The sequence below is a fragment of the Callorhinus ursinus genome, unplaced genomic scaffold, assembly GCF_003265705.2.
Source record: "Callorhinus ursinus isolate GAN/ISIS: 27379988/994484 unplaced genomic scaffold, GSC_fseal_2.0 scaffold8, whole genome shotgun sequence".
NCBI lineage: Eukaryota > Metazoa > Chordata > Mammalia > Carnivora > Otariidae > Callorhinus > Callorhinus ursinus.
In genome coordinates, this window is record NW_027397070.1 from 71,525,750 (window position 1) to 71,539,040 (window position 13,291).

At 47.8% G+C, this 13,291-nt stretch overlaps 2 protein-coding genes across 3 annotated transcripts in view; one reads left to right on the plus strand and one right to left on the minus strand.

Annotated features, from left to right (window-relative positions):
* The window catches only part of COA8 (cytochrome c oxidase assembly factor 8), a 30,778-nt gene extending 18,120 nt beyond the window's left edge, over positions 1-12,658 (plus strand). The window contains exons 4-5 of one of the 2 annotated variants that reach the window (XM_025869306.2): positions 8,519-8,609; positions 12,270-12,658. In XM_025869306.2, coding sequence (XP_025725091.1) covers positions 8,519-8,609; positions 12,270-12,372 — 194 coding nt within the window. In that variant the 3' untranslated portion in view covers positions 12,373-12,658. The remainder of the gene's footprint in view (positions 1-8,518; positions 8,610-12,269) is intronic. The other variant, XM_025869307.2, reaches the window with a different exon arrangement.
* On the minus strand, positions 7,599-8,005 carry LOC112821999 (large ribosomal subunit protein eL42). The gene has a single exon (XM_025869308.2). The coding sequence runs from the start codon at positions 7,979-7,981 to the stop codon at positions 7,661-7,663; it is 321 nt and encodes a 106-aa protein (XP_025725093.1). The 5' UTR covers positions 7,982-8,005; the 3' UTR covers positions 7,599-7,660.
* Positions 12,659-13,291: the final 633 nt, after the last annotated feature.

A 13,291-nucleotide genomic window follows, 5' to 3' on the forward strand; every position in this document is an offset into this window, starting at 1 on the left:
CTCCTTCTGACCCTCTTCCCTCTCGTGCTCTCTATCTCTCATTCTCTCTCTCTCAAATAAATAAATAAAATCTTTAAAAAAAATAAAAAAATTCCCCTCCCTCACCTCCCATTTCTCTGTGGGATGACCTATTAAACATTTCTCAGTACTCTGACCACTCCCTGTCCTTGAAACATTGCTTTCTTTCAGGCCTTTGTGAGTTCTGTGACTACTGCAGCAGCTTTCTGACTGGGTCCTTGACCTCCAGTCTTTAAATCAGGGGTCTGCAAACTTTCTGTAAAGGGCGAGATAGTAGATAGTTTCGTTTTCTGGGCCGTGTGGGGCCTCTGTTTCAACTGTTCAGCTCTGCTGTTGTGGGAAGGCAGCCATGGAAAATCCGTAGACTAGTGGGCATGAATGTGTTCCAGTAAAACCTTGTTTACAAGAGCAGGGGTGGTGGGCCACATTTGGCCTGCAGGCTGTAGTTTATCAACTCCTTCCTCACATTCATTCCTTGTAGTGTAGCCAGACTGTCCTTCCCCACATACAGATTTGACATTTGTTGCCCAGCTTAGGTTTTCAGACCCCCATGACTACAGAATGGCAGCTGTGCTCCCAGCCTGCCTCCCCTCTGTCATGTCTCGTCCCCCGTGCTGTGTGCTTGACAGACAGGAATGCTCTGCTCCATTCGGTCCCCTCTGTCTACTGAGCTGCCTGCTCTTTTTTTTTTTTTTTTAAGATTTTACTTATTTATTCATGAGAGACAGAGGGAGAGAGAGGGAGAGAGAGAGAGAGAGAGAAGCAGAGGAAGAAGCAGGCTCCCAAGGAGCAGGGAGCCTGATGTGGAACTCGATCCCAGGACCCCGGGATCATGACCTGAGCCGAAGGCAGTCGCCCAACCATCTGAGCCACCCAGGCACCCCTGCCTGCTCTTTTTTGGATAGAAGATCTAGTGCTCAAAAAAACCTTTGATCATTTTCTCTTGCTGTTGATGTTCGGCCTGAATAACATTTCATACTGTTTGTTAAACAGATTTCTACTGTTAAAACATTGTTCTCATGGAAAATCTGAAGCCATTGACCCCAAAAGGCATGTCTGTCATTGGGCTAAAGCACTGTCCCTCTCTCCCTGCTAATCCTTCACCTCACCTGGATCTATTTAGGCTACAGAGCTGGTGATGATGGGCTCTGCTATTTGCTGTCATCAAGGTGCTGTCTTGGTGGGCGGGAGCCAGCAGGAGAGGGTGCTGGGTCCTAACAGTAAGTGTAGAATAATGGCTCACCATTTCAGACCCTGACCCTGCTGGGTACTATGCTAAGTCCTTTGCCTGTGTCATCTTTTTATTTCCCACAGTGACCAAACGAAGTAGGTCCTGCTACTTTTGCCATTTTATTTTTATTGTTTTTTAAAGATTTTACTTTTTGACAGAGAGAGAGACAGCGGGAGAGGGAACACAAGCAGGGGGAATGGGAGAGGGAGAAGCAGGCTCCCGGCCGAGCAGGGAGCCAGATGCAGGGCTCGATCCCAGGACCCTGGGATCATGACCTGAGCTGAAGGCAGACGCTTAACAACTGAGCCACCCAGGCGCCCCAATAAATAAAATTTTTTAAAAAAATTTATTTTTAAGCAATCTCTACACTTAATGTGGGGCTCGAACTCACAACCCCAAGATCAAGAGTCACATGCTCCACTGACTGAGTCAGCCAGGTGCCCTGGGAGGACTCCTTTTGATCTTTCTGTAAAGGAGTGTGCTTAGGGGACACAGGTGGCTCAGGCCCAGGCTGGAGTAGAGCCTGGCCCAGGCGTGGCCTGCTCTCAGCCGCTGGAGCCATAAACAGCACTCCATCCCAGGCCTCAGCCTTCTCTTGCCATGAATGGGCTTTCTCCAACTCTCAGTATACCTCCCTAGTTCAAGGGCAGGGCGCAGTCTTGGAGGCTCTCCTGGGGCAGGGCCTGGGGGCCCGTGGGGAGGAGCCCTGGAATCGGGGAGGCCGAGGCTCGGGGGGTTGTGTTGAGTGAGCGCGGCTGCTGCTGTGGAAACAGGGCCTGGTGGCGGCGCAAGGCCAGTGTAAACCAGGGGGCCGGACAGAGGGTTGCGTCCAGGAAACAAGTGACACGGGAACAGCAGATGATAGAGCAGAGATGCCGGGGGCAGTCTTGCTGAAGAGCATGAACTAGTTTGTAGAAATGACAGAGTACGCATGGGTGAGGGGTGTGGCTGCAGATTACAGTGTGTATTGGACCAGCACCCAGGAGTCGCTGTGTGCTCACTGAACTCCTGGGGCGTCTCCCGTGAGCAGCCTCGGTGCTGCTGGAGGGACAGTGCAGTACAGCGCTCAGAGGTGGTCGGCGGCAGGAGAACGTTCCAGCCTTCTTTCCAGAAGGACGTGACTGCAGGCAGCACACATATGCCAAGAAGCAGGAGAATTTTGATCACAGAACATCTAAGAAAGCATCCTAGAGGAAAACATGAGACGAGTCAGCCGCTGGTTCCTTGCAATGTTATCTTTTTTTTTTTTTTTTTTAAGTAGGCTGCATACCCAGCACCAGAGCCCAACACGGGCGGGGCTCGAACTCACAACCCCTAGATCAAGACCTGAGCTGAGATCAAGATTCGGATGCTCAACCGACTGAGCCACTCAGGCGCCCCCACAGCATTACCTTTAATTGCAAAAAAAAAGCTGGGAGGAAGTATCTAAATTCCAGTAATCACAGATTAGATAAGTGGCCCTCCCACCTGGTGGATGTTCACTGGAATATTCTGCAACAATGTAGAAAAATTACTGGATTTCCAGTGCAAGAAGCAGAACATCATGATTTCAGCTCTGCCTGTCCCCAAATTAAGTCTCATTTGTAGAGCAGCAGTGTAGTGGGAGGATTCTTGCCTCTAATTTCTTCTGTTGCAAAAGTAAGTTTTCATGCAGTGGGAAAGCCAGCTGGTATATATGAGCCCCGCACCGGGTTTTCAGTAGACGTATAATGAGGTAGGTTATGCTGCCTACCTTCCTTTGCTTGCTTTCATTAGAGCTCAGTAGTACGTTGCAATGTTGGTAGGCACAGGATCTGAATTACTTAGCGCACATTTCTGGTGCTTCTGCTTTGTGCTGAGCTCTGGCTTTGGGGTGTTTGGACAAGACACCGCACCAGACCAGCAGATGAAGATGGCACCTGACCTTCCTTAGAACCCTGGGGCTCCTGCCGTTTTGCCAGCGGTGGTAACAAGTGAGCGCCCCGTGCCAGGCCCCGTCCTGCCCACCACACTGGCCACAGCTCATCTGGTCTCAGAGCAGCCGTATGATGTGTGCTGTTGTGATCCACGTTCTAGATCTGAGAGGGGCCAAAGTTCTGGGCCATCTGCCAGTGAGGGACAGAGCTTCATCTGAGGGGGGGCACTAACCCCTGGCACGTCTTTAGTTTCTCGTGGGCGCGGGCAAGGCCACAGAGACATGTGCCAGGAAGCCGAGGTGAGGGTGCACACATGCCTCTCCTCCCAAGACTCCTTGGCCAGAAGACCCCAGTGCTTGAGCCAGGGGTTCTGTTCCTTGGCCCTGTCACTGCGCTCAGGCCCTGACCACCCTCCTCCTCGCTCACTCTGTTCAGTCACATCTGTGCCTCTCCCGACCCTTTATTTCCTCCATGCTGGTCCATGGCTTGTGACCTGTCTTCTCCCTTCTCTACACTGTGGGTTCCTGTTCATCCTATGAGACCCAGCTCAAATGTCACCTTCCCTGGGGGACACCTCCCTCCCCTTCTTGGGCAGCTGGTGGTTCTCTTTCTTGTCCCACTTACCATCGATCTATTTGTTGATTTGAGGTACTTGCCCAGTAGTTTCCATGTGCCGAGCTAGGCCCCGGGACCTTGTAGTGGGTGAGACAGACAGCTGTAGCCTGCCTCGTGCTGCTGACACTCTGACGCGCGCTGGGAGTGTGACCCACAAACAGGTAGCTCAGTGGACGCGTGCCACGCTCTTAGGGTATGAAGAACAACAGGGAAGCGGAGGGGGGAGTGGGTGTTGTACCAAGGCCTCAGAGAAGGCCTGGCTGAGGAAAGGCAGCTAGGGGAAATTTGAGCTGCTCCTCCCCCAGATGGAGGTTTTGAGGAACTGCAGGAGGCTGGGTCAGAGGAGTGAGGACGTGTGGAGCACACTGCTGTTTACTCAGGCAGGCCCCGGGTTACGATTTGGAAGGGGTGTGTGCTCATCCTCTGTGAGGGGACAGACACATGCTTGGGCCATGCCACCTGAGTGTTAGCGTCTATGTTGTACATATAAAAGGTCAGCCATTTTCCCTTCTTCTGTGGAAATGTGCCCTTGAGTTACCTTCCCAGCTCTGTCTCCCCCAGATCCTGATAGGAATGGAGCACCGACCTCAGCTGTGCCGCTGGGAAACATGGCCTCCACCTGGAGACAGCATCTGCAAGGGCAAGCATGCTAAAGCTGAGGTCGGAGCTTGAACATGGGCCTCCCCGCATGTGCAGGAACCCCCGGGGGCAGTTCTAGGCTCCTGCAGAGAGGGTGGGACCTGTTTGGGGCTTGGGGCTTCAGAGCCAGAGTGCCTTCACTCTGAGCCATCACTTGGTGTCCTGACACTGACCTGTGGGCTGCTCTCTGGTTCCTGTCCTGTGTGGCCTTTTTAAATCTGGTGGGGGAGCTCTGAGGGTGGGCGCCATGCCATGGTTGGCACCTCCCACCACACAGCACCATGGAGGAGGCTGGGTCAGTCCCTGTGTGTCACCAGTCCCCACCAGCACCTAATGCATTACCTGGTTCAGTGTGTGCTCACTGGCTCAGAGATTGAACAGTTAGGCTGGTGTCTGCTCCAGGCCAGGATGCATCCAAAGTGAGGAAGTATTCCATTTCCCTTATGTGGATCGCTCGCGTTTCTTGTTGGAAGCTTCAGAAGGCGTTGGAGTAGACACGATGAAGCATATCTCACATGATGCGCATTGGTAGATGCACACCTGCACTTGCAGTAGTCATGAGGAAATTGAGCTACACTGGAACTGTCCCAGTCTGGTGATAGATCATTTTCTCCCTAAGACTTTTTCCTTTTCCAAGATAGAATTCACATGCCATAAAATTCACATTTTAAAAAAAGATTTTGTTTATTTATTTGAGAGAGAGAACACAAGCAGGGGGAGCGGCAGGCAGAGGGAGAGGGAGAAGCAGGCTCCCGGCTCAGGGGGGAGCCTGACTCGGGGCTCGATCCCAGGACTCCGGGATCATGACCTGAGCTGAAGGCAGACGCTTAACCAACTGAGCCACCGAGGTACCCCTAAAATTCACATTTTATTTACAATTCAGTAGTGTTTAGTATTCACAGGATTGCACAGCCATCACCATATCTCATTCCAGAACATTTTCATCACCCCAGAAGAAACCCTATTCCCACTGGCAGTCACTTCCAATTTCTTCCTCCCACCAGCTCCTGACAGCCACTAATCTATTTCTGTCTTTATGGACTTGCCTTTTCTGGGTCTTTCCAGATAAATGGAAACATATAATACGTGGTCTTTTGTGTCTGCCTTTTTTTTAAAAAAAGATTTTATTTATTTATTTATTTTCAAGATTCCATTTATTTATTTGACGGAGAGAGAGACAGCGAGAGAGGGAACACAAGCAGGGGGAGTGGGAGAGGGAGAAGCAGGCTTCCCACGGAGCAGGGAGCCCGACGCGGGGCCCGATCCCAGGACCCTGGGATCATGACCTGAGCCGAAGGCAGTCGCTTAACCAACTGAGCCACCCAGGTGCCCCTAAAGATTTTACTTATTTATTTGAAAGAGAGTGCATGCAAACAGCAGGGCAGTGGGGGGAGCAGAGGGACAAGCAGACTCTGTGCTGAGCACAGAGCCTGCCGTGGGGCTCAATCCCATGACCCTAAGATCATGACCTGAACCAAAATCAAGAGTCGGACTTTTTTTTTTTTTTAAGATTTTATTTATTTATCTGATACAGAGAGACACAGCGAGAGCAGGAACACAAGCAGAGGGAGCAGGAGAGGGAGAAGCAGGCTTCCCGCCAAGCAGGGAGCCCGATGTGGGGCTCGATCCCAGGACCCTGGGATCATGACCTGAGCCGAAGGCAGCCGCTTAACGACTGAGCCACCCAGGCGCCCCAAGTGTCTGTCTTCTTTCACTTGAGTGCATGTTTTCAGGGTTCATCCATGTTGTAGCATGGACCAGGATTTCAAAGGTTTTTTTTATGGCTGAACAATATTCTATTATATGGATAGACCACATTTTGTTTATCCATCAGTTGATGGACATTTGGGTTGTTTCTGCTTTTTTGACTATTACAAAGACTGCTGCTGTGAGCAACTGTGTATCATACCTATAAGTGGAATTGCTGGGTCATATGATAACTCTGTGTTTAACTTTTTGAGGAACTGCCAGGCTACTTTCCATAGTGGCTGCACCATATTACATTCCCCCCAGCAGTGTGTGAAGGTCCGGTTACCCCATGTCCTCATCAATACTTCTTACTACTGTCTATTTAGTCTAGCATTATAGCTGTCTTGGTGGGTGTGAAATGGTATCTTATTGTTTTTTTTATTTGAATTTCCCTAATGACTTAATGATAGTATCTTTTCACGTTCTTAGTAGCCATTTGTACGTCTTCTTTGGAGAAATATCTATTCAAGTCATCTGCCCATTTTTAAAGTGGGTTATTCTCTTTTTGTTGTTGTTTTCAGCGTTTTCTACATATTCTGGATGTGAGACCTATATTAAGTAGGTGATTTGCAAATATTTTCTCCCATTCTGTAGGTCGTCTCTTTACTTTCTTGATAATGCCCTTTGAAGCACAGAAGTCTTAAATTTTGATGAAGTCCAATTCATCTATTTTCTCTTTGCTTGTATTTTAGGTGTCATACCTAAAATGCACTGACTAATTCAAGGAGATGAAGATTTGTCCCTGTTTTCTTCCAAGAGTTTTTTAGTTTTAGCTCTCACATTTAGGTTTTTGACCCATTTTGAGGTTGTGTTTGTATATGGTGTGAGGTAGGGATTCAACTCTATATTTTTGCATGTGACTTTGTAGTATTTTAGCACCGCTTGCTGAAGAGGCTGTCTCCCACCCTCCCACCCCCCATTGAATTGTTTTGTTACCTTCATTGAAAATCACTTGCTCGTAAATGTTTGCGGTTATTTCTGGACTCTGAGGCCTGTCCTTGTGTCAGTACCACGCTGTCTTAATTACTGTAGCTTTGTGGTAAGTTTTGAAGTTGAGAAAGGTGAGTCCTCCAATGTTCTTCTTTTTCAAGATTGTTTTGGCTGCTGGGTTTCCTTGCTCTTGTACATGAATTTTAGGATCTGTCAATCTGCCAAAAGCCAGCTGGGATTTTGAGAGGGATTGTATTGAACCTATGTGTCAATTTGGGACGTGTTGCCATCTCAGCGGTATGAAGTCTTTAAAACCATGAACATGGGATGTCTTTCTATTTATTCATGTCTTCTTTCATTTCTTTTAGCTGTGTTTTATAGTATTCAGTGTGTAAGTCTTACACTTCCTCTCAAATTTATTCCTAGGTCCTTTATTATTTTTGATGCTATTGTAAATGAAATTGTTTTCTTTCTTCTTTATATATATATATATATATATATATATATATATATTTTTTTTTTTTTTTATTTGAACATAACCTCATGATTTTATTGTCTTCGTAATATTAACAAAATATGAAGCTTAGAACTGGATCACTTGGCCCTTTCTCTTCTTATCTCCTCCCAGTTCAAAATGCTTGCATCTCTTAATAGCCAGCATTCTCTTAGATCTGCAATTGGGCTCAACACATTCAAGCCTCAGCACAATCTTCTTTGTAGTTTTAGCCTTTTTCCGGAAAATCGGCTTAGTCTGCCCGCCATAGCCACTCTGCTTCCTGTCATAACGCCGCTTTCCCTGGGCATAAAGAGAATCTTTGCCCTTCTTGTACTGTGTCACTTTGTGGGGCTGGTGCTTGCCACACTTCTTGCAGAAAGTCCGGCGGGTTTTAGGAACGTTCACCATGTTTGCGAGAGCGCTATCGGCACGGAAAGCTATATATATATTTTTTTTAATTAAGTAAACTTAATGCCCAACGTAGGGCTCAAACTCACAACCCCCAGATCAAGAGTTGCATGCTTCATCGACTGAGCCAGCCAGGCACCCCTGGAATTGTTTTCTTAATTTCATTTTTTGGATTGTTTATTGCTGGTGTTTAGAAAAATACAGTTGATGTATGTATTTTGATCTTGTATCCTGCATCTTGCTGACCTCTATTAAATCAATAGTAGTGTGTGGGTTCCTCGCTGTTAAGTCTTAATGTTTATTTTTATTTATTTATTTTTTGAAGATCTTATTTATTCATTTGACAGAGAGCATAAGCAGGGGGATCAGGCAGGCAGAGGGAGAGGAAGAAGCAGGCTCCCTGCTGAGTAGGGAGCCTGATGTCGGGGCTCAATCCCAGGACTCTGGGATCATGACCTAAGCCGAAGGCAGTCGCTTAACTGACTGAGCCACCCAGGCACCCCAAGTCTTAATGTTTAAATTGAAATTAATTTTCAGGTCAAAAAGCAACATTAGATGCAGAAGAAATGGCTGACTTTTACAAGGAATTTTTACGTAAAAATTTTCTGAAGCACATGTATTATAACAGGTAAGTGTTTATTTTTTTTTTAAATCTTGAATTTTTTTTTTAAGATTTTATTTATTTATTTGACAGAGAGACACAGCGAGAGAGGGAACACAAGCAGGGGGAGTGGGAGAGGAAGAAGCAGCCTCCCAAGGAGCAGGGAGCCTGATGTGGGGCTCGATCCCAGGACCCTGGGATCATGACCTGAGCCGAAGGCAGACGCTTAACGACTGAGCCACCCAGGCGCCCCTAAAATCTTGAATATTATATCCATATTGGGTAGGATTATTTTCTTATTTGTATTTAGTGACATTTATGCTTATAACTTTTAAATAAAGTTGACAGCTTAAAGATATTTGTGTGGCAACCCCATAGCAATTTGTAAGATTTTATTTATTTATTTGAGAGAGAGAGAATGAGAGAGAGAGAGCACGAGAGGGAAGAGGGTCAGAGGGAGAAGCAGACTCCCCGCTGAGCAGGGAGCCCGATGTGGGACTCGATCCCGGGACTCCAGGATCATGACCTGAGCCGAAGGCAGTCGCCTAACCAACTGAGCCACCCAGGCGCCCAACCCCATAGCAATTTGTGCCCCTCATGCTTGGACAGTGGGTTCTAAACACCACTTTCCACTAAAGGGAACCTGGGCTCCTTGGAGAAGGTTCTGGGGTGGGAATAGCGCATGATGAGTTGAGACACCTGGTGTCTGAAAGTGGGGAGGCTCAGAGACCAGCGGGGTCACATGAGAATGGTGTAAAAGCCAACTTGGGCCCCCCTAGGCCTAGGGTGAGGCCACTTCAGCCGCACAAAGGAATGACCACAGTGGATTAAAATATATATCAAATATGCAAAGATCTTTGCAATCATAACAATATTGAAAAGCTCACAGTAGGGGCGCCTGGGTGGCTCAGTCGTTAAGCGTCTGTCTTCAGCTCAGGTCGTGATCTCAGGGTCCTGGGATCGAGCCCCACATCAGGCTCCCTGCTCCGCGGGAGGCTTGCTTCTCCCTCTCCCTCTCCCCCTGCTTGTGTTCCTGCTCTCTCTGTATCTCTCTGTCAAATAAATAAATAAAATCTTAAAAAAAAAACAAAAAGAAAAGCTCATAGTCACCTCTATATATAGCTAGGCAGCCAACTCATTATTCTGAAAACTGATAAATAAAAGAATCCAAAGAATACACACCTTTCATGCATCAGCTCTATGGGTAGCCATATGAAGGAGCATTTTTCTTTGTAGAAGGATGACAGCTAATGCAGAAGGAGTTAGAAAGTTAACATTTTCCCAATGAATAATGGATCTGGGTCACAGTCACTCACAATTGCTAAAACCATTGGGTAGGAAAGCTGGTGGGGCTTTATAATACATGGGTCAGGGTGATCACTCCTGAGCCCCAGTGCACCTTGCTGTACACAGTGGACCCTGCTGCATGCCTCTGTGAGGTACAGGAGGAAGTGGGGGTGCCACCTGGGAGGCGTTCTTACCAAAAAAACGGAGAGGAATCTAGGCAGACCTCCAGACTTAATACCAGTTCACAGGAAGAAGGTAAAGGCTGTATGGGGTGGGGGTGAGAGGGGTTCATAGAAGACCACGTTTAAAATGATAGCCTGAAGGTACAATCCCAGAATGTTGGAAATTCTGCAAGAACAAATCCAGTTTCAACAAGTAACTGGATTTTTATTTATTTTTTATAAAGATTTTACTTATATATTTGAGAGAGAGAGGGAGAGAGAGAGCACAAGCAGGCAGAGAGGCAGGCAGAGGGAGAGGGGGAAGCAGACTCCCCGCTGAGCAGGGAGCCCGATGTGGGGCTCGATCCCAAGACCCAGGGATCATGACCCGAGCCAAAGGCAGACGCCTAACAGCTGAGCCACCCAGGCGCCCCAGTAACTAGAATTTTAAACAGGAGGGGGACCTACTTCAGATTAAAAGAGGCTTCATGCAGTGTATGGTCCTTATTTGGGTCCTGATGCAGACAAACCACCTGTAAAAGATATTTTGTTAGAGGAAATTGAACAGTGGCTGTATATTAGGTTGTATTGGTATGTTATTGTTCATTTTATCAAATGCAATGGTACTATTGTGGTTACATGTTTTTAAAAAGGGTTTTAACGATACATAATGTGTATTTCCAGGTGAAATGATAGGCTATGACGTTTGAGATTTGCTTTAAAAGGTAACAGTGGCGATGTCAGGCCAGGCAGGGAGGTAAGGTCTAGCGGATGGTGGTAGTGGTTGAGGCTTGGCGAGCTCAAGAGACCAACAGTAGACAGATGAGTCTCGCAGTATGTGCACAGTGGGCTAGTGTAGTCCTGTTACCCTGAGCTAGCTAAGTTATTCAGTCAAGCCAGTATAAGTTTTATTTCTCTAGACCTTTGATTTCTGATGTGGACCGTACCATGTTTGCATCACACCTCATCCCCGGTGAGCTGGGTGTGTGCTGTGTGGCGTTCAGAGCAGAGAGGACCAGCCTTACTGGATGGCAGGTAGCAGAGGGGCCTCAGGGTCCCCTTCTGTGCCCACGCCACCTCCTGCCCTGCCTTCCCTAGGGAAGCGGGAAAAGCTGAGTTTCCCTACATTTTGTCAGAGTATTGATGGAGTAGCATCTGGCTGTTCCTTAGTAACATAAGAACTTTAATCTCGATGGGATGGAAGCCTTTCTTGTTCATTTATGGCACTGCTTCCCATTTATAACATCAATTAAGTGGATAGAAACAAGATCGTTCTCATGAGGAGAGGGGCTTTCTATCCAGCCACTGCAAAGGCTCCAGAAAAGGAGCACTTTTACCTCTTGGTACTGCTTCTTTTGAGCCCTTGGTCACTCTCCTTCCTTCTGTATGGAGACCCAGTAAATCCTTTGAGTCCAGTCTGAAATAAAAGTCCCATGTGCACTCATTAGCTCATTTGGCTGAAAAGCATTGGTACTAATTGGCATTTCAGCTTCCAAGGGCTTAGCATCATAAGAGTCTGGAATGTGTGCATTCTATTGTGGAAACTTTCCAAGCTTGGCCCATTGAGCAGTGGGGTGAATTTGCAATTTTCGGCATGTTTTGTACAGTAACGCATGAGCAAGTGAGCCTGAGACTGTGAACTCCATCCCAGTATTTGTATGAGAAGCTCTGGAACTCTCTCCTTAGAGACACAGATTACGCAAAAGCTCAGATCATTTAGAAAAAGATGATGTGGAGCTTTATGATGTTGGCACTCGTGGTAAATTAACTTCTCATGATGGAGTACTCTGTCTTGTGCTTCTTATGCAAATAAGATGCCCAACCAGCATTGTCCCCACTGAGTCCTGCCAGTTGTTTGCCCAGTGGTTACGCCCCCATCAATCAACAGTTGTCTCTCTCCAGGAATGCCACGGGACTCTGGAGGCCCCAGGCTTCTCTTTTGGAGTCTTTTAGCAAAAACCAGAGGATTGCAGCAGAATAGGAAAAGGTGGGGGTTGGGGTGCGCTCGGCATTCACTTTGTTGAGCCTTATTCTCAGCCTTATTCAACCCGGGGGGAGGAAGGAAGGCTCTTATGGCCAGTTTAGCTTTAATGAGGGCAGAAAAGGGAAGAGACAGTGGGGAAAGGTGGAGGGTGGTCAGGAGGACTTGCCTGTGGGCCAGGAACTCCCCTCAGAGGCCTGGGCGCTAGTCCTCAGTTATGGGGGGGGGGTCACATGTGCTTCTCTTGTTTCTCTGTAGAGACTGGTACAAGCGTAATTTTGCCATCACCTTCTTCATGGGAAAAGTGGCCCTGGAGAGAGTTTGGAATAAGCTTAGATCAAAACCAAAGACCAGCACCTAGGAACCCACCCTGACCTGCCCACTCTGACCCTCCCACCACTGCTGTCGGAGTTTTCTGGGAGAAGCGGCTGCTCTGGGAATCCATTTTACAAGGGCTCTAAAAACCTGTAAGTGAACTGAGTCCCACACCTACTTTATGGGGGCCCCTTGGCTTATGTCAGCACAGGGTGGACTGGGAGAATGGGAATCCTGGTGAGCTGTGGGCCATATGACTCTGTCCTGACTGTGGATTCCAAGCTAGCCCTGGGTCATGGACATGATGTTAAATAAAACACAAGCACTGTGTACCCATGTTCTGTGTTTTTGAATTCTACCAATTTGAAATAGAACAATATAAAAATATTAGTGTACTTTGACCTGCATGTGTGACTCCACTGATGGGAATAATTTGGAAGCTGGCTGCAGTCGTATGTACTATGCTCTCACATGACTGGCGGGCCGTGAGTTCCTGGAGGCCCTGGTCCATGCCCTGAAGAACCGCCAGCTGTCCTGGGACGCTTGCACCTGTGCAGCCCTGTGATGTGGGGGCATCCTGGCTTGCAGGAGAGGAAGATACCTGCCTCGACAGCAGGGAATCGGCCTTCGGAGCCAGGCCTTGTTAGCGAGCATATCCTCTGAGGACCCATGAGTTACGTGGAATTAACCAAAAGCTACTTGGCAAACAGTTTCTATTACAGAGCGAGGCATGATAATACAGTCATAAGCCCAGATTTCTTCTGTGGCTTCTAAGCTGCTGGGAGCAAAGATGATTTCCAAGGAGAAAACTCAGAAGCCAGAGGAAGAATGTCACCACCCCCCTTCCATGGAGGCTTTCAAGGGCTGGCGGATGAATGGGGGTGCATCTGAGAATCTCATCAGCCTCGCATCTGCCCAGGAGGGCCATCATGCTGCACCCTGCCAAATGCCTTGTGTCCCCAGGA

What these genes read in the sequence shown, in the direction of transcription:
- LOC112821999 (XM_025869308.2), bottom strand. Translation starts at nt 7,981, where the DNA reads ATGGTGAACGTTCCTAAAACCCGCCGGACTTTCTGCAAGAAGTGTGGC.